General features: G+C 34.5%; 3 protein-coding genes and 1 long non-coding RNA gene across 12 annotated transcripts; 3 read left to right on the top strand and 1 right to left on the bottom strand.

Annotated features, from left to right (window-relative positions):
- Positions 1–12: 12 nt before the first annotated feature.
- LOC108816902 (BEL1-like homeodomain protein 3) lies at positions 13–2,772 on the bottom strand. 2 transcript variants are annotated; one of them, XM_018589465.2, is made up of 4 exons: positions 2,613–2,772; positions 1,007–2,126; positions 779–839; positions 13–669 (listed from the first exon to the last, which is right to left on the bottom strand). In XM_018589465.2, exons 2-4 carry the CDS (start codon positions 2,044–2,046, stop codon positions 286–288), a joined length of 1,485 nt encoding a protein of 494 aa, XP_018444967.1. In that variant the 5' UTR covers positions 2,047–2,126; positions 2,613–2,772; the 3' UTR covers positions 13–285. The 2 variants fall into 2 exon arrangements, with proteins under 2 accessions (XP_018444967.1, XP_056850487.1); XM_056994507.1 differs by lacking the exon at positions 2,613–2,772 and adding an exon at positions 2,421–2,548.
- Positions 2,773–6,832: 4,060 nt separating this feature from the next.
- Positions 6,833–12,336, top strand: LOC108831174 (26S proteasome regulatory subunit S10B homolog B-like). 2 transcript variants are annotated; one of them, XM_056994518.1, is made up of 9 exons: positions 6,833–7,072; positions 7,149–7,271; positions 7,358–7,659; positions 7,731–7,817; positions 7,889–7,975; positions 8,054–8,191; positions 11,690–11,863; positions 11,962–12,060; positions 12,139–12,336. In XM_056994518.1, the coding sequence occupies exons 1-9, from the start codon at positions 6,910–6,912 to the stop codon at positions 12,202–12,204; spliced, it is 1,239 nt and encodes a 412-aa protein (XP_056850498.1). In that variant the 5' UTR covers positions 6,833–6,909; the 3' UTR covers positions 12,205–12,336. The 2 variants fall into 2 exon arrangements, with proteins under 2 accessions (XP_056850498.1, XP_056850493.1); XM_056994513.1 differs by having other exon boundaries at positions 11,690–11,881.
- A 155-nt stretch (positions 12,337–12,491) lies between these two features.
- LOC130499955 (uncharacterized) lies at positions 12,492–14,235 on the top strand. Of its 7 annotated transcripts, none has more exons than XR_008938817.1 (5): positions 12,492–12,713; positions 12,964–13,116; positions 13,344–13,534; positions 13,622–13,748; positions 13,832–14,235. It is a non-coding gene; the product is annotated as an uncharacterized LOC130499955 (long non-coding RNA). The 7 variants fall into 7 exon arrangements; XR_008938814.1 differs by having other exon boundaries at positions 12,500–12,713; positions 12,964–13,086; XR_008938815.1 differs by lacking the exon at positions 12,492–12,713 and having other exon boundaries at positions 12,734–13,086; positions 13,347–13,534.
- A 3,132-nt stretch (positions 14,236–17,367) lies between these two features.
- Positions 17,368–18,519, top strand: LOC108837742 (uncharacterized). The gene has a single exon (XM_018610763.2). The coding sequence runs from the start codon at positions 17,440–17,442 to the stop codon at positions 18,271–18,273; it is 834 nt and encodes a 277-aa protein (XP_018466265.1). The 5' UTR covers positions 17,368–17,439; the 3' UTR covers positions 18,274–18,519.
- The last annotated feature ends 3,374 nt before the right edge of the window (positions 18,520–21,893 follow it).

The raw sequence follows: 21,893 nt of genomic DNA, 5'->3' as shown, positions 1-21,893 counted from the left end.
GATCTCAATGTATGTTCACACTTGAAAAGGTATTTTGTTTATACACAAAAAAACATTACAATACTGGCTTACCAAAGTGTATATAAGGCTCAGTTTCCATATACAAATATAAAAGAGAGACTATCTACAGTTTCCACAATATCTATAACCTTTCACCATATGCCCCACCACAAATATTACAGGTATACACCCCTCCTATCTATAGAAGCGTCTTTTTACTTGCTTGCGCTTCAAGAATCCAATCAACTGGCATTACCAGTTTTCATGAGCTTGTGAAAGCTCTTTTCAGACGACAAAGTCGTGTAACTGATGGGGATTAGAGAATCTGCCATCTTGCTGGTTACCAAGGCCAATGTATCCATTGTAATCACCCACACCAAACCCGTTATAGTTCATCAAGCTGTCTGGCTTGGGATCTGCAAAGATTAGGTTTTCTTCTGCATCAGATGTATAATGGATGTTGTTGTTTCCATGATTCTGTTGCTGAGACGAAGAAGAGTCTTCGTGTTTGAGCTGAGACGTTTCATTCATTCTTTTCTTCTTGTTGCTGCTGTCGTCTTGATTAGAGTTTGAGAGTAGCTCTGGTGAATCTCCAAACTCTTCTTTATACATCTCTTCGATCATCGGCTTCCATAGCCGAACTCTCGCGTTGATAAACCAGTTTGCAACCTAAGACATTGTCAAGAACCAAAGAACTATTCAAATAAAAGCAAAGACCAAAAGATTGAAAGTTGAAACCAACAACAGAAGTAAGATCATGTTTTCTTGTCTTAATTACCTGGTTTTTAGATAGTCCTGTCTGCTTAGCAAGCATGATCTTCTCTGACTCCTTAGGATATCTACAAAAAAAAAGGTTTGATATGGTTATAAACTAAATAAAGAAAGTGGTCTCTAACCAGAGGACTTTAGCTCAAATGGAAAGGATCCTATCCATTGTGTTAGAGGTCTCCGGTTCGAATGACCACTGAGACGAAACTAATATTAACAATTTAGATGAAATACTTACGGATGAAGGAAGTGTTCAAAGAGCCAAGCGCGGAGTATAGAGACAGAGTTTTCAGGCAAGCCTCTCTGTGGTCTCCAACTTGGTCTAACCATACCAAGCTGTTGATGCAAAGCTCTCTGCTGTCTCAACCTCTGATCTAAATACCTAAGACGCGGTATCCTCTCCCCTTGCTGATCTTCACAAGACTCCTTGTTCTCCCCAAGCTTCCCTCTGATCACCTGAACCTGTTCCTTTATCGCATCCCTCAGACACCGAAAATGGCGGGAGATTCTGTTCAGCGCCACCGATGTGTAAGGCTTAGCCGCTCCGTGACCGGCTACCATCTCGAAAGACGAAGCTAAAGCCTCCATCTGATGGTAGTATTGGTTGTACCTCTTGTCAACCTCGTCGACCATCGTTAAGAGCTTGCTCTTCTTGCTCTGAAGCTCTTGACGTTCCGTAGGCGACAAGTTTTGGTCGTTCTTCTCTGTGTTGTTGTTGTTATCATTAGGTTTAGACCCGTTAGTAAAGTCTTGACCTTTCTCGTTGTTGTTCTTGTTTGTCTTCTTGACGCTGACGACCTCATCTAGCAACTGTTGCGTTGGTTTAAGGTAACGAGATCTTAGGACACTACTCACAAACCCGTTGTTGTAGAATCCAAAGGAAGGAACTTGATGATGATGATGACTCTTCACGTTGTCATCAGGGTTCTGATGATGATTGTTGTAATTCAACTGGTTAGAGAGGTTGTGGTAATGGTATTGGATCTGGTTACCGAGGCTTAAGGAGAGTCCACCGCCGTGGAAGCTTAGATCGTTGCTTGAGACCACCGTTACGTTTCCGTTGATGAGAGATGTGTCGCTCGTTGGTGGGATGAAGACCATCTCGTTTGGTACGGAGTTTGGGATTTCGAGGCAGTTTACTCCGGCGCCGGCGCCGGAGAAAGAAGCGGCGGAGGAGGAAGCTTGTTGTTGCTGTTGTTGTTGTGGTTGTTCGTTGAGGTAGATGGGTTCTTGGTAGAGAGATTGCATGCCGACACTAGTTGGGTAATAAACTGCCATGTGCTTTTGTTGTGTTTTTTTTTTGGTAATCAGAATGTTGTTATTAGAGTTTTTGATGTTTTGTCTGAAAACGAGTTTCCCTGTAAGAGAATGAGAAAGAGAAAGAGAGACGTGTAAGTTTTGATTCTTTGATAATTAAAAAAAATAGGAACAATCTTGTTAACACATCGTATTCTCACGCCGCAATTACAGATGAAAAAAAATAAAGAAATTAAAACCCTGATAATCTTTTTGATACGGAATAAAAGTTTTTGAACTTCAATTTCAGTGACGCGAACAAAAAAATGATTGAGCAGAAAGATGATGATGAAATCATGAAAGATCGATGTATAAAGTGTTTTTCTTTTCTTTATATGTTTCTGATGATTTCATACTTTCATAAACGGTGACGGTGGTAAACACGGAGAAGATGATAATTTCTTTTCAAAAAGGAATTTTTTTTAAATAGAAAGAAAGAAAGTACATATCAATCATAGGTTATAATCAAGAAACCAAGAACAGTCGTTATAAAAAAAAAATCAAGAAACCAAGAACAATCGATTATTATAATGATATAAAATCACGACCTGAGAGAGAACCCAACAAAAGAGAGATTGTGGATGTGGTTGAATCAGGGAACAACTCAGGAAAAGAGAAGAACTTCGAACAGTCGAAGACAAAAAGAGAGAGAAGAAGAAGAAGACACCCAATCCCAAGAGATAGATTAATAATTGCAATTATAATTAACAAATATTCTTCTCTCTCTTTCCTTTATTTAAAGTATACCTTTTTGTCACTCACAAAGAACCGAACCAACCCATCTGATCATTGGAACTTAGACAACAAACACCATATTTTAAAATTAGTAAAAATAATATGTAACAAGTATTAACCAATACCATAATAATATAAGGAGAAAATTTGACAATCTCTACCAGTAATTCTTTTATTGAATTTTATTCCAACCGAAGCTTCTATAATTTTTTTTTGTTTTTTTACCCTGTGCCAACCATTTAGAGAATACAACGTGTCAGCAGAAAATTCATCATTTTTTTTTCTGTTTGGATTATTATAGATAATAGAGAATATTTTTACAAATGCTACTTTTATACTCATTTATATTTCAAACAATATTATTGAACAGAAATAAATACTGTGTGGTCATTGACTTGACTTGGTGCTTATATATATTCAAACAAATGGATTAAACAAATAATGAAAACCTTTTTAATATGAAGAAGAAAAGAGTTGAATTTGTATCCTATTTTTTTTGTTTTGTTTAGAAGTTTAATAGCTTGGACATAAATTCAAGCAACCTTGAATAGTTTTACTATTAAATTTGTTCCACCAAAGCCTAATTGATTACTTAACTACAGCATCTCAGATTAGTTGTGGTTGTGCTGATAAAATCGGTTAGTAGTGTGAACCAACAACATATGTTTTTATTTAGTACATAATTGCGAATCCCTGTTTATAAGCGAGCATGAAATACGTACGTGGCATGATACTTCATAACTAATCTATGCTAATACATAGTTGTTAAGGTTACAATAACCTGACACCTCCTAGTTAACAAAAAAAACTTTGTATTCAAATAAACATTTTATAGGCGTATATCATACTGTTTAGTTATACTTGTTTTGTCCGCGTAATACATAGGGCACACATTTCTTATTATGTGACGTGCAAAGGAGGGAATTACTTAACTCCATTTTTCAGGATTTTCTGTTTCCTTTGTACATAATATTTAGTGAATTCCAAACGGAGAATATGTCAACAAAATAATAATAGATAGTATTAAATATTAAAATGTTAAATTACACAACCATCCTTAGAGGTAGAGTTTTTGTATTTTATATTTTGTGTGAAGGTAAATCTGGAGAATTTGACTTGCCAGAAATGTTCTTTGAGGAAGAAGGGTGTCTGCTCAATTGCTTAATTGAGGGATTAAGGCCTTAACAACCAGTTGGTGACTACGCAATAACTTCGCTAACAAAAAAACACATTTTCTTAACTTCATCAAGTGATATATGACATGAGGAAAAGCTCACTATTCATAAAATAATTAGATACATGGCATGAGGGAAGAATATTTATTCATAAAACAATTAAAAATGGAAGAGATTTGAGCTTTCTGATAGGTCGACTCCTTGTCCCAAATCCCAATTTGATATATGGAGGTTGTGTAATAAATGATAAAAATTTTGAAATAGAAGAAACTATTAAAAATGAAATAAATAAGGTAGATGTGTCGGACGCAAGGGTTGGTGAAAGTGACCAAAACAAAAGACTTGGCCGCGAACTTGCCTTGTGGACGCTAACAGAAGGAAACCCAACGAACAGCTTTGTGTCCATATTAATAAATGTCTATTTTAATTTTCCTTCTGTATATCTTTATTTAAAATTTCTTTATTTTATCCATTCACTGGGCCTCGCTTTGTTCTAGATTGGAACAGCCGACAAAAACCTTTTGAGGAGAATCAACGTATTAACAAAATTATTTTATATATTTGTTGATTTATGAGTGGATTATTTGTTTTCTTTGGATAAACAACTTTTTAATGTAGAGTTGGTAAATGGCAGGTGGAATATGGGATCAAAAGATACATTATAAGGATCAAATGATTAAAATAGGTTAAATGAATGTGATTTTCTAAAGCGAATTATGATGATGAGTTTTGAAATAATAATAACCAAAATATATAAAACTTAAGACGGTGATGAATCAATTTTGTTTGATAATGATGATAGTGCTAAATGAGGAAATGGCGAGTAAGAAACTAACAGCTTTTGTTTGCACAAGCTGTACTCGTTCGCTGTTGCCTTATTAAATGAATGATTGGTAGTTTACTAGTTTGCAATATTCTTAATTTAATTTATGTTGTGAATGTAAGCCATATGGCGAATTAGGTGTAAAGAGATCTCCCAGACGGGTCAGATTTTAGGGTTTAGTGGTATAAAGCATCAGAATCGTTTTCCTCAGATCGGTCTTTTCCCTTCTCTGAGAAGGAGGCACATGATTTCAGTTCATCTATTTTTCAGTAGACTGGAAGTTTGATTCATGTACGGACTTCTATAGGTTCAAGGAGAGTTATACGGCTATTTTGCTTTTTGCATACCTTTTTTGGTTTATCTTACTTGTGTAATGTTGTTGCACTCCAGCTCAGTTTAGCTGTTTGGTGTGTGGTAGTTCCAATTGCACAATTCTCTTTATGTTGTGGCGAATGCAGTGATTTCTCGTCGATTTGATGTTTTAGTGATTGTATTTGTTATGGGAGTCGACCATAGATGCTTGATTATGTGAAGGTCTATGGTGGGCCGTTCGAGAGTACGTTCATGCCGTATCAGTATCCAAAAGCTGTGTGTATCGTGAAGCTTTCACGATTCTTCTTGTCGGGTGGTGAAGTCTTGGTTCTTGGTTTCTAGTGGGAATAGTATCATTTGACAGACTTTAGGCAGTAACGATAGATTCGGGATGAGAAGACGTGGTGTCTTCGATTCTACAAGTGGATATGGTATCATTTGGCTGCGAGAACAGCGTTGATATATTCAGATCACCGCTTTCTGCTACTTAGGAGGTTACTGCATTGGAATGTACTTTGTCTTTGTTTAGATGGTTTAAGTTGATGTGTTTAAGATAGATTATATGTCATCGTAGTGTTGTGTTTGTAAGTTGCTATGTTGTGAGTTTTAGATACATTTCCTTGGATTTTTGGTAGTGTTGTTTTTGTAAGTTGTTCCGTTGTAGGTTCTAGTTACCTTTCCTTGGGTTCTTGATTATGTGGATTTTCTGTTATCCGTCTTTTAGGATCAAATAATGTATTTATCCAGATGGAAAAAGCCATGGCTACTACTAATGCTTTCAAAAAACTTAATCTAAAATTTTAGAATGTATTAGTTTAATTTCTGATAAATTATGTTTAGTTTCTAAATTTGAGTATTTTTCGTAGAAAAACTTATAAACCAAAATTTAGACTAAAAACATGAACATACATTAGTCTAACACATTTTAATTCCTAATGTTTTTTTTTTTTTTTTTGATCAAAAAAACAAACATTAGGAATTAAAATGTGTGAGGCTGCGTTAATATAGTTGATGTGCTTCTGATTAGAGTATCAGAGAGATTACACATATATACAAGAGCTGATGAAGTTTCTAAAAATAGATATGATATGAGTGATGAGATGTGAAAGTATTATAGCTCGTGCATGACTCGAATAGATGTACCTTAATATAAAGAACACGTATATTATGTGACAAATGATCTCGTGATAATTGTTGGTGCGTGAAAACGATCGTATTTTGACATATTATTCAAAAGGATAGTAAGTATGTCTACATCGCAGTAGAGTGACTAGAGTCCTCGAGTATGTGGATCGGATAGGGTAAAGCATATATGGCTTTCTCTTCAGATTGTTCTTCTCGACGTACATGTATGCTACCACTTTTGTTAAAAACGAATTTTTGTTAATATGATAACTTCAGTGGCGTTACTGTTCTGAGGACTTTAAAAGCCTTTTAAAAGCCCATTATAATAAGCATACGAAGGAGAAAACTCTCGCTGCTAACCTTTCTCTCTGGCCCAGAGGGATACAAAAGAAAGTAACGCTCTAATTAAAATGGCAAGACTTCCTTCATGAGTATCGTCAAACGGCGTGAATTGCAAAGCTTAAAAAAAAAAAAAACCAATCTCACTGACTTCAAGCGGTGAAGCCTTCGCGATCACACTTCAAGCGGTGAAGTCTACGTGATAAAATCAAAATGTTTATGGTCAGGAGTTGAATATGTATAAAATAGCGGGGTTTAATAAAAGCAAAGTCTCAGGTGTTTATAAAAGCTTTTCGCTTTCTTGATTTTTTGTGTAACTTCAAAGGCATTTTGTAAATGGCTTCTTCCACGGAAGACGGAGAAGAAGAGAGAGCGAGGAGACTCCAAGCCACGCTTATAGCTATCAGAGAGAGAGCGAGGAGACTCCACGTCGACGTCATTGATTTGTACAAGGGTTTTCTCTCCAATCGAAAAAGCTGGCAAGAAGTAATCATAACTGGTCAGTACTCCTTTCTAAACCCTAAGGTTTCCCATTCGATTGCTTGCGTTTCAAGTTTTCCGTGTTTCTGATCCAGCGAAAGAGAATCTGGAAGCTTTGAAGATAACGCTGGAAGAAACTGGAGACGAGCTCACGTACCTGACCACTACTAATGCAGAATTGGTTGGAGAAGTCGTGCGACCTCTAGGCAAAGAAAGATGTAAAAACTATTCTAAACTCGTTCTTGATTTTCTTGAATTTTGATTCTTGTTTCAAGATCATTCGCTTATACAGTTTTGATCTCAGTTCTTGTGAAAGTAAACGAAGGAGACCGTCTCATAGTGAATTGCTCAAGCTTAGTGGCTCAATCGAAGCTAGTTTCTGGAACCAGAGTCACTCTTCAAAGAAGAACGTATACGATAATGAGAATCCTCCCTCCTAAGGTTAATACGTTGGTTCATAAGATGGTGTATCAACATCATCATGGTGATGTGAGTTACTCAGATCTTGGTGGGTTAAATCATCAACTCGAAGATGTCAGAGATTGGATTGAACGTCCTCTCGTAGATCCTGACATTTTTGAACGACTTGGTATAAAGCCTCCCAAGGTTGGTTTTGGTTCCTTCTTATTTTATTTAGATTCTGCAAAGTGATTCATTATTTTGACCTAATGTAACAGGGAGTGCTTCTCTATGGACCGCCTGGTACTGGAAAGACATTGATAGCAAGAGCGATCGCTAGCAATATCGATTCAACTTTTCTGACGGTTAGTCTTTAAAGACTTATAGTGTATGTAACTTATAGTCTTAATATAATCTGTTTTTTTTTTGTTGTTAGGTTGTTTCAAGCTCGCTTGTTAGTAGATATATGGGAGAGAGTTCATTGATGGTGAGAGAGATGTTTAAATATGCTTGTGAACATCAAGTAAGTTTTCTTTCTTGCTCACTGCTACTTGTTGTTGTGACTTGTACTGAAAGAAACATTCTTCTGGTTATTACGTAGCCATGCATCATCTTTATGGATGAGATTGATGCTATTGGTAGACGTAGATCCACCTACGGAGAAGGAGAAACTAGTGAGTGTTACAGAGTCCTCATCGAGCTTCTCTCTCAACTTGATGGATTCAACGAACTTGATAAGGTATCTATCTCTCTTCTTGCATCTTGTTGGTTTTGATGAACATGTGTGTCTAATGACACTTTTACTTTTAGGTGAAGGTTATAATGGCAACAAACAGACCTGATGTGCTTGACCCTGCGCTTCTTAGACCCGGTAGAATCGATAAGAAGATAGAGTTCTCATTGCCTAACGAAGACGCTAGAATGAGAATCCTCAAGATTCATGCTTCTGGTATTACTAAACAAGGAGATATCGACTACGAAAAGGTCGTGAAGCTATCTGAGGTTCGTCACATCTGTCACGTTTCGTGTTTGTTCTAAGCAAAACAGAACAAAAACTTTGCATTAAAACTTGTCCTTACAGGGGTTCAACGGAGCAGATATGCGTAACATATGTACCGAAGCAGGGATGTTAGCTTTACGTGCAGGCCACGATTACGTTGTCCCTAACGACTTCATCAAGGTAGTAAAGTAAAGTTTACGCTTATTATATAACTTTTCTTCTTATAAGGTTAAAACTAATACATGTTTTTTTTTCAGGCTGTAACAAAACTAGTCGAAGTGAAGAAGCTCGAGTCCAGTACACATTACAATGCTGGTTTCTGAATGAGTAGAGATCAGAAAATAGAAGGGACACAACTCACTTATGGATCGAGTTAGATGCGTGAGAACCTCTGTTGTGTTTTTCTTAGCGTTGACTCTTCTCTGTACATCTCTTTTATCATTTATAAACCAGTTTGATACCTACCAATAGCATTAAGCATATATGAAAGAGAACAGTCTTTGAGGTTTGTTTATTGTCTATTTTTAATTAAAACCGGGATTAACCCATTATGTAAAAGAACTAAAACTATAAAAGTCACCACTCACCAGTCGACCGCTGGATCATGACCGTTGTATTGTATTTTTTTTTTAAAAAAGGGACCGTTGTCGACATCTTTTCCGGTTCACTGCCCTAGGTGGGATTGTGGCCAAATGAAATAACCGAAACAGAAAATACCCAAACCTAATAAACCGAAATCACAGGCCTAGCTAGCTAGATAGCAACTTTAGAGTCAAAAGGAATTTCATTTACTGTTTGGTTTAACTAGTTATATGTTCCAGGTCGGCTCTGCAAAGGGTCAGGAAGCGATAGATACAGCTCTCAAGACTGATTTGATTGTTCTGAATACTGCTGTGGCTGGGAAATGTCTGGTCCTGGATGCTGGTCCCAAGGAAGATGCTGGAAAAGCAATTCATAAGATCCTTTGGTGGATTCATGAGATGAGAGAGCATTATTTTAAACCGGAGCTGGTTAAGCATCTTCCGTTTTTTGCAGGGGTGATGATTGATTCACACGCTACAGACAAAGTTCGAGACAGAAGTGCGCAACTTTGTCCAAGACAAGAAACTTGAGAAATCACGTTCACTTTGTCAACAAAACACTAGCCGTAGCTCCATACATAGCAGCCGTAAAGAAGGCGTGACACCTCTCGCCAAGAGCATAGTAAAGCTGGCGATGGAAGCTGATCAGTCAAGGCTAAGGATGGGGAGAAATGGGTCTGAAAGAGTCGAAGAGATGTTTTTAGAACATTATACGTCTCATAGAATAGCTTCTGTCCTCAGAGAAGTGTTGCAACACGCAGATGCTCATGCTTAAGGATGAGAACATAGAAATGTACAAAGGAAAGATTTTTTTTTTTTTGTATTGTTTTTTTTTAGATTAGTTTTACTTTTGAAATCTGAAAGTAAAGTACCTTATACCATCTGCATTGAGGATGAGTCTTTCAACATAAAAATAATTAAACAAAAATAGAAAAATAAGAGAATCTAAAAAAGTGAGAAGAGTTTCTTATGATTGTGAAAGACTACCAATTCTATATGGTCTTATTTATTCTATATTTAAATTTATTTACTTGATAAATTATACTAACACTAATTTATTGAGATACCCACTTGAGAAATTTTACCACTGATGATGTTCTTAGAATATGTGCGTATGTGGGGGTTGGCTGATAAAACCAAAAATGGTTATGGTCAGAAGTTGTGTATGTATAAAATAGCGGGGTTTAATAAGAGAAAAGTTTTTCAGGTGTTTATAACAAAGCTTTCTGTCTTCTTGATTTCTGTAACTTCTTCAAAGGCATTTGTACATGGCTTCCATGGAAGACGGAGAAGAAGAGATAGAGAGGAGAATCCAAGCCATTATTGAGTACACGTGTTCTCTCCCTCATCGCAACCGCTTACAAGAAGAAATCAAAACTGGTCTATACTCCTTTTTCTAAACCCTAAGGTTTCCCATTTCGATTGCTTGCGCTTCAAGTTTCCGTGTTTCTGATCCAGAAAAAGAGAATCTGGAAGCTTTGAAGATAAGGCTGGAAGAAACTGGAGATGAGCTCAAGTACCTTACCACTACTCATTCGGAATTGGTTGGAGAAGTCGTGCGACCTCTAGGCAAAGAAAGATGTAACTATTCTCTGCTCGTTCTTGATTTTCTTGACTTTTGGTTCTTGTTTCAAGATCATTCGCTTATGTATACGGTTTTGATCTCAGTTCTTGTGGAAGTAAACGAAGGAGTTCGTCTTATAGTGAATTGCTTAAGCTTAGTGGCTCAATCGAAGCTAGTTTCTGGAACCAGAGTTACTCTTCAGAGAAGAACGTTTATGATAACGAGACTCCTCCCTCCTAAGGTTTAACTCTCTGTCTTTGTCATGAACACTCTATGTCTTTGTTTCCTTCTTTCTGATATCGCTTTTGGATTCTAGGTTAATCCATTGGTTCGTAAGATGGTGTATCAACATCATCATGGTGATGTGAGTTATTCGGATCTCGGTGGGTTAACTCATCAACTCAAAGATGTAAGAGACTGGATTGAACGTCCTCTCATAGATCCTGACATTTTTGAACGACTTGGTATAAAGCCTCCCAAGGTTGGTTTGGATCCCTTCTTATTTTATTTAGATTCTGCAAAGTGATTCATTATGTTGACGTATGTAACAGGGAGTGCTTCTCTATGGACCTCCTGGTACCGGAAAGACATTGATAGCAAGAGCGATCGCTAGCAATACCGATTCAACTTTTCTGACGGTTAGTCTTTTAAGACTTATGGTTTATTTAACTGAAAGTCTTAAGATAATCTGTTTTTTTTTGTTTGTTGTTGTTGTTGTTAGGTTGTTTCTAGCTCGCTTGTTAGTAGATACACGGGAGAGAGTTCATTGATGGTGAGAGAGATGTTTAAGTATGCTCGTGAACATCAAGTAAGTTCTCTTTCTTGCTCACTACAACTTGTTGTGACTTGTATTGAAAGAAACATTCTTCTGGTTATTATGTAGCCATGCATCATCTTTATGGATGAGATTGATGCTATTGGTAGACGTAGATCCAGCTACGGAGAAGGAGAAACTAGTGAGTGTTACAGAGTCCTCATCGAGCTTCTCTCTCAACTTGATGGATTCAACGAACTTGTTAAGGTATCTACCTCTCTTCTTGCATCTTGTAGGTTTTGATGAGCATGTGTCTAACGATACACTTTTACTTTTAGGTGAAAGTTATAATGGCAACAAACAGACCTGATGTTCTTGACCCTGCGCTTCTACGACCTGGTAGAATCGATAAGAAGATAGAGTTCACATTGCCTAACGAAGACGCTAGAATGAGAATCCTCAAGATTCATGCTTCTGGTATTACTAAACAAGGAGATATCGACTACGAAAAGGTCGTGAAACTATCTGAGGTTCGTTGTCGCACATGTCTTTGTGTTTGTTTTAAGCAAAACAGAGCAAACAGTTTTACGTTAAAACTTGTCTTTGACAGGGGTTCAATGGAGCAGATATGCGTAATATATGTACCGAAGCAGGGATGTTAGCTTTACGTGCAGGGCACGATTACGTCGTCCCTAACGATTTCATCAGGGTATGTAAAGTTTGTACTTATATTATATATAACGCTGTTGTTTTCTTCTTATGGTACAAAACTTAAACTTGTTTCTAGGCTGTAACAAAACTAGGGGAAGCGAAGAAGCTTGAGTCCAGTGCACATTACAATGCTGGTTTCTGAAAGTAAGAGATCGGAAAACGTAAAATAGAAGGGGCACATCCAAACTCGTCTCTGTACATCTCTTTTATCAGTACTGTCTTTTATCATTTATAAACCAGTTTGATACCTACCAATAGCATCTATATATATAAAAGAGAGTTGGTTCTCTCCTGCTGACACGTCAGCTGCCACATCAGAAATTCGAGTGCTCCTGTTGCGACACGTAAGATGCGCACCGTTTCATTAAAGTATGATTTCCATTGTTGCGGGCTTCGTGTTGCGCTTCTGCGGCCCATGGACCACATACTTCTATGGAAACCCTAATCAGTCGCTATGCTCACCTTCGTGTTCTTCGTTCATCTTCGATCGGTGCAGAGACGATCCAGTTTCTGTCATTTCGTGTTCTTCGTTTCGTCATCAAGTGCTTCATCGCCATTAAGAGCGTTCTTAATTCTTAGCACACACAAATCATGATTCCTCAGTCGGTGCTCCCTATCTCTTTTTTAGGCGGTGGAACCACCTATAAAAAGGTCAGTCTGGATCCCATAGACATCATCCTCACCATCTTATTAATCTGACAAGAGATTTATTTGTTATGTCTAACTCAAGTTCATCGTAGTTTCTTAAATACACAGCGGCGTTTAAACTAAGAGTTATCAAAACTATGTTTGTTTTTTTGAAAAAGGGCTTATCAAAATTATGTTTTCAACTCTTTTATTCATTTAGAGATGATTTCGAATCTGTTTGTTTATTATGATTTTATTTTTTTTCTGTATCCAGGTGACTCTCATGCTAGCCACCGTCAACTCCACCGCCTCACTCGGTGCGTCACCTGTCTCTCCTCTATTGATACGGTTCCATGATTCAACCACTTTGGATGAGATAACGGAGTCACCTAATCAAGTTGAGTGCACTCTGCCACATTAGTTAGATGTAAAGGCTTTATCTTCAACCATATAGTGTTCATCATGTATGCATAATCATTCTCATTCTGTGATTGTAGATCTCTTTACATTGATCATTAACAGTATTTAGTAACCCACAAATCTAATGTTATCCTCTTTATGTAACACATGAGAGCTATTTTTCATAGATTTGTAGAACTCTAGAATTCTTTTTGTGTCGCTTGAAATAATCTTGGATTGACTTTTGTATGGTAGCAGAGTTGAAGAGTTATGAAGTATCACTTTCCAGAAACGTTCATTCTCGCCCAATCAAAGTAAAATGGTCTGTGCAAGTGCATTATTTTATTATGGATCTAGACCCCAGACTTTGAGCAAGATCGTAGAGGTAGCCGAACGTATAGCCAAATTGGCCATGCATTCAATATCGTGAAGATGCTTACCACAAGGTAAAGTCTTTCGTCCTTTTGGTAGTAATTGTTGTCTTATTGTGAAAGATTTGGATTGAAGATGTGTTTTTTTTTAATGATTGGCAGGTTGTGATGTGATTGGTATTGACGAAGCTCAGTTCTCTGGAAATCTTTATGAGTTTTGCTGATGCAAAGACGCTGATGATGATGGCAAAACGGGCATTGTTGCAGTCGTTGATGGTGATTATTTAAGGTGTTACTTGACAATTTTACTTCAAATCTTTAACATTTTCCGTTGAGCTCTAACTTTAATGATCCTTTATTGGTAAAATGTAGGAGCTTCGGTGATGTTCTTGAATATTTACCAATAACTGATTCTGTGACAAAGCTTACTGCAAGGTGTGATGTTTGTGGACAGAAAGGTTTCTTCACTGTGAGGAAGACTTGTGACACCAGAACCGAGCTGATGGGTGGGGCTAAGGTCTGTATCCCTGTTTGTCTTAAGCATTATGTCAATAATCAAATTGTCATCAAAGCTTCAAAGTAAGTTTTGGATTCTGACAAGGCAAGAGCTGACACCTGTGTGGAGACAGTTGCTGCTATGATCTAACTATGAATTGATGCGAAACGCACTACACATATAATATAGTGAGATTCTGTTTTTTGAAGGTGCCATGTTTGTTTGCTGCTAAGTTTTGAATCTTATGTCATTTTATCAAAACATGAAGGTTGCCGATCATTTTTGCAATTTAATAGTCTAAGTAAAGTTTACTGATTTTTCAAATCGAATATATAGATTATAATAATATTTACAAATTCTTAAGTTCTTTCTTTGGAATTTTGTATTTGTATTTGTATTTTTAATTAAAAAGTCTCTTTTAGAATAAAATCCATAAACAACCCGGTAAGATGTATGAAATATAAATCATAAAATAATAACAAATGATTTAGCAAATATTTTTAAATTACAGAACCAATGCTGACAAAAAAAAATGACAGAACCAATAATCTTTGATGTACCATAAGGATTAAGCAAGCAAAAGTTAGGCAATTTTCCATAAAATTTAACAAAATGATGAAAAAGAACATTCACAAATTAACTTATAATTAAAACATTGATTTCAGAAATCAAAAATGTTTATTGGAAAAATGCATCAATAAAATTCATTTTGAAAATCAAAATCTTTTTTTTCTGTCAACTATCCATGTATGCTAAATCAAGTGGTGGCACACATGCCGTTTTTCATAGGAGTCTCTCTGTCTGTCCGGGTCTGATCTATATGAAAAAAAAATCATTTGATTCTTACTTTTTGTGCTAGCGCATCAGCTCGACCATTCTGATTCCAAGGTATATGAGACAGATTCACAACCTTGAAATCTTTCTGTAGTTTTTGGAACTCCTCTATCCCTGTCGTAAAGGTTGGCCAATCCATCAGATTCAAAGTCATGTCGACCAGATCCGAACAGTCCGTTTACCCTCATGTCTCTTATATATGAGGTTGCTCAAAGTAAACTTTCCATCTCAGCATGCAGAACTGATATGCTCCTGTTGCACGCCCGTAACCCATAAAGTTCAGAGCTGATATCCTTTATTCAAATAACATAGTTAACTTGATTTTCACATATATTGAATAAAAAATCAAGCAACACATGAATATTAATTTTATTATTTGTGTCAAATATGTTAATAAAATATCTAATATTAAATAAATAATGCTATAATTAATATTTTAAATTTATACATTTTACATCAAATAAAATTTCAACAATAATCTATCGTAAAATTTAGTAAATTTATAATTAAAACAATGACTTTTAAGAAATTAATATTTTAAATTTATATTATGAAAATTAACCATTAATTGTTTTAAACTAATCAGTAACATTTATTTCAAAAACTATAATCATTTATATTAAAACATGGTTTACTTGATTTTCAAATAAATTTATAAATAGAAACTTATAGCAAACATGTATATTTTTATTATCTTGGTCAGATATATTCATTAAATATATAATATTACATAAATAATTTTATAATTAATCATACATTTTAACTAAAACAATATTTCAAGAATAATCTACTGTAAAAAAATAAAATAATCCACTAAAGTATATAAATTTAACCAAACAAATATGTGCATTTACAAGTTTGTATTTTTTCTACTAGCAAAATGAAAGGAAAAAAATATCAAGATGATGTAATACCACATTCAATTCTTAATATATAATTAAACATAGATTACTTAACAAAAGCAATTCATCTGAAACTTTTAACAAAAAAAAAAGAAAAATTATATTTTTAAAAATAACAAGTATTATTTATTTTAAAAATCATAACTAATTTTCAGATAACATATTTTATTTTGTCTTCAAATATAATAATATGTACAAAATTTAACTAATATGTTTATTTTAACATAATAACAATTTATATTAAATATTTAGTCTAACTATTTAAATTATTTGTTAATTTGTATCCCGCCCGTAGGGCGGGCCGACTCTAGTTAAAGCATATAAGAAAGAGAAGCTGAAACAGTCTGAGGTTTGTTTATTGACTTTTTTTTAATTAAAACCGCGGTTAACCCATTATGTAAAAGAACTAAAATATAAAAGTTGACTATTTTAAATATAGTTTTTTTGTCTCAAAAAAAACTTCAAATTTAGAGTTTTGGTAAGTTTTACTATTCAAAATTTCAAATTTGAAATTTATATTTTTATCTGCATTTTGGTGCTTATAATTAACTACACATCACATTTATAATTCTTAATTGTTTTGTTTATCGTTTTAATCTTAAATTTTTTTATATTTCATAATTATTTCAGATTTATTTTTATAAATTGAAGTTTTACACTTAAAATTAAATTAAATTAATATTATTTTAAAATTAGTCAATAAGAATATTACAAAAGAAACTTAATACAAAAATATTTTTTAAAAAGTACGTGAAGACAAAAATTATGACACACATTTAAATATTACAACAACACTAATGATATAGTAAATTTGTTTTGGAACCTCCAAAATCTCTATAATATTGTCTATACAAATTTTGTGTAACCGAAGATGAAACATTATGAAAATAATTTTAGGGAATAATGTGGTATTTTCTTATATTTTAATGTTTAGTTATGTATTTTTATTTATAATTTATATTGTAGTGTAAGATTTTATTAATTAATATTGTTGTAATATTTTTTATATATGTTCTATTTATTTATAAAGGTTTTGTTTATTTACATTAATTATAATAAATATAAGAGTTATAGAGTAAATTATAAATAATTTTGAAGTTAAGTTTGAAATTCTATTTTTGAAAAAAAAAAATACTTTGAAACTTCAAATATAGAGTTTTGCAAACTATAAAATAGAGAATCATTTTGGAGATGCTCTAAACTAAATCTTCGAACTCTCATTTTTTAAAACTCTAATAACAAAATACTCTATCTTAATAGCTATAGTAAGTACTTCTCTATATTTTACATACACACTCGGATCTATGCTTATTTTGCTCAACTGTTGTTACATCTGGGTGGAGCAAGTGGGCTTCGGGTCTAGCACTTTACAAGCCCATGCCAAGTCCTACTTGCCTCTGCTCTGTTTTTCAGGGGATGTCTTCTTCTTCAGTCTTACAAACATCTCATTGACTCCATGGTACTGATTCTGTGAGGTATCTAATAGAGCACGTGGCATTTAAATAATTATCTAAATGGATAACATAACTCCTGGGATATTCAAAACCACATCCAGATTCATAACTTGTTCCTCTCCTCTCGTTTATTATCCACCAAAAACACAATCACTCAACCATCTATTGTAATCGTGACATGCCAATTATTACATCTTTTATCTTTTTTATTTAAACACACAAAAATTATATATATTCAAATAAAGAATTAAAAAAAAAAACTCTTCTCTTTCGTCTCTTCTTCGTTCCCCTGTAATGGCGCTTCCACACATACTCTCTTCTTCACCTTCTTCAACATCGTTATCTCCGTCTTTCAAACCAAAGCCTCCTCTCTCACCGTCCTTCGCTAGTAGTAGCACTCTCCGTCGGTGCAAGCTCACCTCCTCCTTCCGATGCTCCTCCTCCTCTCTCCCCGAGAAGCATCACAACGCGAACCCTCCACCGAAACAAGACGACGTCGTCCACCTCCCTCTCTTCCCTCTCCCTCTCGTCCTCTTCCCCGGCGCCATCCTCCCCCTCCAGATCTTCGAGTTCCGCTACCGCATCATGATGCACACCCTCCTCGAGTCCGACCTCCGTTTCGGCGTCGTCTACTCCGACGCCGTCTCCGGCTCCGCCGCCGAGGTCGGGTGCGTCGGGGAGGTCGTCAAGCACGAGCGCCTAGTCGACGACCGGTTCTTTTTGATATGCAAAGGGCAGGAGAGGTTTCGCGTCACGAGCCTTGTCCGGACGAAGCCTTACCTTGTCGGGGAGGTGACGTGGCTTGAGGATCGTCCTTCGGGGGAAGAGAATCTTGACGCGTTGGCGGGTGAGGTGGAGGTTCTGATGAAGGAGGTGATTAGGTTGTCGAATAGGTTGAACGGGAAGGCTGAGAAGGAGGTGCAGGATCTGAGGAGGAATCAGTTTCCGACACCGTTCTCGTTCTTTGTCGGGAGCACGTTCGAAGGTGCGCCTAGGGAGCAGCAGGCGTTGCTGGAGCTTGAGGATACGGCTGCGAGGTTGAAGAGGGAGAGAGAGACGTTGAGGAATACACTCAATTACTTGACTGCTGCTTCTGCTGTCAAAGATGTCTTCCCTTCATCGTCTTAGTGAGTGATCATGATGATTGATGAAGATATCTACCGGTAGTACATAGAACTTTATGAATCTCTTGTGCGTTTGCTATATATCAGTAATTGAATATACAAATGTTTATGAAAAAAAATGTGAGTTCACTGCTTGAGCTATGGGTTGCCTCTCTCGGTGTTCGCATTCGGTTTAACCGGTTTTTGGTTCTTTCCAGTATTGGAATATAGAAACCGTTTCATTATTTATAAATTTATTCAGTTTTCATTCCGGTTCGTTCGTCCCAAGTATTCGGGTGCCCCCATTCGGTTCTCGATTTGATTTTGAATTTTTAACATAAAAATAGAAATTGTTTTGTTTTTCTGAAATATGGTCCGTTTAAAACAGCCATTCCTAGTTGCCTCAGTGGTTTTATCTAGGGTCAATTAGGGGAATGGGCAACTTTTAAGTTTGAATTAGGAAAATGGGTCACCTCAAGTTTATATTAGGCAATTGGGCAACCTAGTAGAGAGAGAATAAATTTATGATATTTTTAACCTTTTTGCCTATTAAACTTGGCAAGCTGGAAAAGTAATTTCGTGGGATCCAAAATCCACTTTGCCTATAAAAAATAATTTTTTTCCCACTAACTTTTAACAACTAACTTTTGTGGACCCCATAAACATTCTTTATTCATTAAACTTTTGGATCATATTTAATATTTAAAAATCATATATGAGCAACTACTTTTAATATAATACATATTTTTTTCATATATAAAGTCAACATAAATCTATATAAATTAATATAAAATCGATGTAAACTCTAAAATTTATGAAAGTTACCCAATAAATTATACATTTTGACTCATAAAAGAAACTTTCATATTTATGAAATCTACCCAAATAAATGATAATTCATAAAATTATGTAAATTTATGGATAATTATCATAAATCTGAGTAAATTTAATAAACTTGGAAACCTTCATAGATCCTTCATTTTTTGCCAAAATGGCATGAAAACAAATTTGTCTACATTTAATTTTAATATAGTTGGGTAAATTTAATAAATTTGGAAACCTACGTGAATCTTACATTTTTTTGGTAAAATTGATCTCACACTTTTTGTTTTTGCCAAAAATAGAAACACTCACGAAATGCTACATTTTTTTCCCAAAAATAAAATGACAAATTGGGATCTGGCAGCAAAGTGCATTCGTTATAATTTTTATGTTTATAAAATGACAAAAATTGTTAATGAAATGACAAATTTGTTAATAAAATGACAAACCCTACACCTTTCACGATGAACTGATCTAATAACTTTAATTTTCAAGGATCATATCTACTTGCTAGAACCAATATAATTCTATATTGAGTACAACCTGCAGATTTTCAATCATCTCGAGTTCTTGATTAGTCATAGGTAGAGCCGTGCTTATAATCTATTGAAAAAAATATCCGCTATAGTGCTATTTCACCCCAAAAAATAGAGTTATCCTTAGGTTCACCCCTAGAGTGAACATTTAGGTTCACCCAACCAATAGGAATCAAGTATTTCATAATTAATATTTTTTAAAAAAGAAAAGAAAATATTGTCAAGTTATATTATGTTTTTAAAATAAATAAAATAAAAACAAATAAAAATAATAGCCGTTACAAAAAATGAATTTTTGAAAACTATTTTTAATATCGTCAAAAAACACTAAACCCTAAACCCTAAATCCTAAACCCTAAACCCTTGGGTATACCCTAAACCCTTGGATAATTTTAAACTCTAAACCCTAAACCCTAAATTCTAAACCCTAAACCCTAAATCCTAAACCCTAAACCCTTGGGTATACCCTAAACCCTTGGATAATTTTAAACTCTAAACCCTAAACCCTAAATTCTAAACCCTAAACCCTTGGATAAATCATAAACATTTGGATAATCCTAAATTCTAAATCAAAAACACTAAACACTAAAACATTAAATCTTAAAAATACTATTATGGTTTAATGTTTTTAATTTAGGGTTTAGTATTTATCCAAGGGTTTAGGATTTAGAGTTTAGAGTTTAGTGTTTTGTTGACGAAATTAAAATCTTTTTAAAAATCTTTTTTTTGCATATATTATTATTTTTATTTTTAATATTTTTATTTTAAAAATGTAATATAACTCGACAATATTTTGTTTACTTTTTTAAAAGATATCAATTGTGAAATGAGTGATTTCTATTGGTTGGTGAACCTTAAGGTTTACTCTAGGGGTACACCAAGATTAAGTCCAAAAAATATAGGATAATTTTGTGCCTCCATGTCAAGTATCTAGTGATTTTTATGTCTTAAGAAGTTAAGACTCAACCTGAGTTTGACCAAATTCTCTCGCATAAACTTCTTATCTTAAATATTTAAAATCATCAACAAAACACTAAACATAAACTCCTAAACTCTAAACCATGAATCCTAAATCCGGAACTCTTGGGTAAATCCGGAACCCTTGGGTAAATCCAGAATCCGAATAAATTATATATTTTGACCCATAAAAGAAACTTTCATATTTATGAAATTTACCCAAATAAATGATAAATTATTCATAAAATTATATAAATTTATGGGTAATTTTCATAAATCTGGGTAAATTTAATAAACTTGGAAACCTACATGGATCTTTCATTTTTTGTCAAAATGGTAGGAAGAACAAATTTGTCTACATTTATCTTAAATATTAAAAACCATCAACAAAACACTAAACCTAAAATCCTAAACTCTAAATCTTGAATCCTAAATCCGGAACCCTTGGGTAAATCCAGAACCATTGGGTAAATCCAGAATCCGAAACAATCTGGAACCCTTGGGTAAATCTGGAACCCTATGCCTAACGTTTAATACAATCTAATTCACTATAACTCAAGAAATAAGTATACGTATACATAAGATGTACGAATATCTAAGGTGTACGAATATATAAGGTGTACGTATACATAAGTATACATAAGGTGTACGAATACCTTAGGTGTACAAATACCTAAGGTGTACGAATACCTAAGGTATACAGAAGGTGTACGAATACATAAGGTGTACGAATATCAACATAACTCATCTAATACTTAAGATGTACAAATACATAAGGTGTACATATACATAAGTATACATAAGGTGTACAAATACATAAAATATATGAATACCAACATAACCCATCGAATACTTAAGGTGTACGAATACACAAGTATATGTATACATAAGTATACATATATTTAATGTATACGAATACATCGGTGTACGAATACATAACATCTATGAATACCTTTTGTTTATATCCCTTATTGCATTGGAGAGTTTAAATACATATTAAGTATAAAATTTAAATACATCTACGAATACAACGAGAGCACAGTGCTCTCCAAAACAATTATACGTTAATTATTTAGAACTCACATTTTACTCTATATAAAATTTAAATATTTTGCTAATAACCTATTGGTATTATAATCTAAAATTTTGTCAATCTCATTATAGATGATCTAATTAACTAAAAGGTGGTAAAAACAATGAAATAATTTATAACAACATTTCATTTGTAAAAGCTGATATACCAAAATATTTTCATTAAATTCAATAAAATAAATTAACATATTAGTTTAATTGTGTTTTCATATATGTGAAGCACATTCATTTAGACAAC

The sequence above is a fragment of the Raphanus sativus genome, chromosome 2 (assembly GCF_000801105.2).
Source record: "Raphanus sativus cultivar WK10039 chromosome 2, ASM80110v3, whole genome shotgun sequence".
Classification (NCBI taxonomy): Eukaryota; Viridiplantae; Streptophyta; class Magnoliopsida; order Brassicales; family Brassicaceae; genus Raphanus; species Raphanus sativus.
The sequence above is the reverse complement of the archived record's forward strand: the minus strand, read 5'-3'. Positions and strand labels throughout refer to the sequence as shown.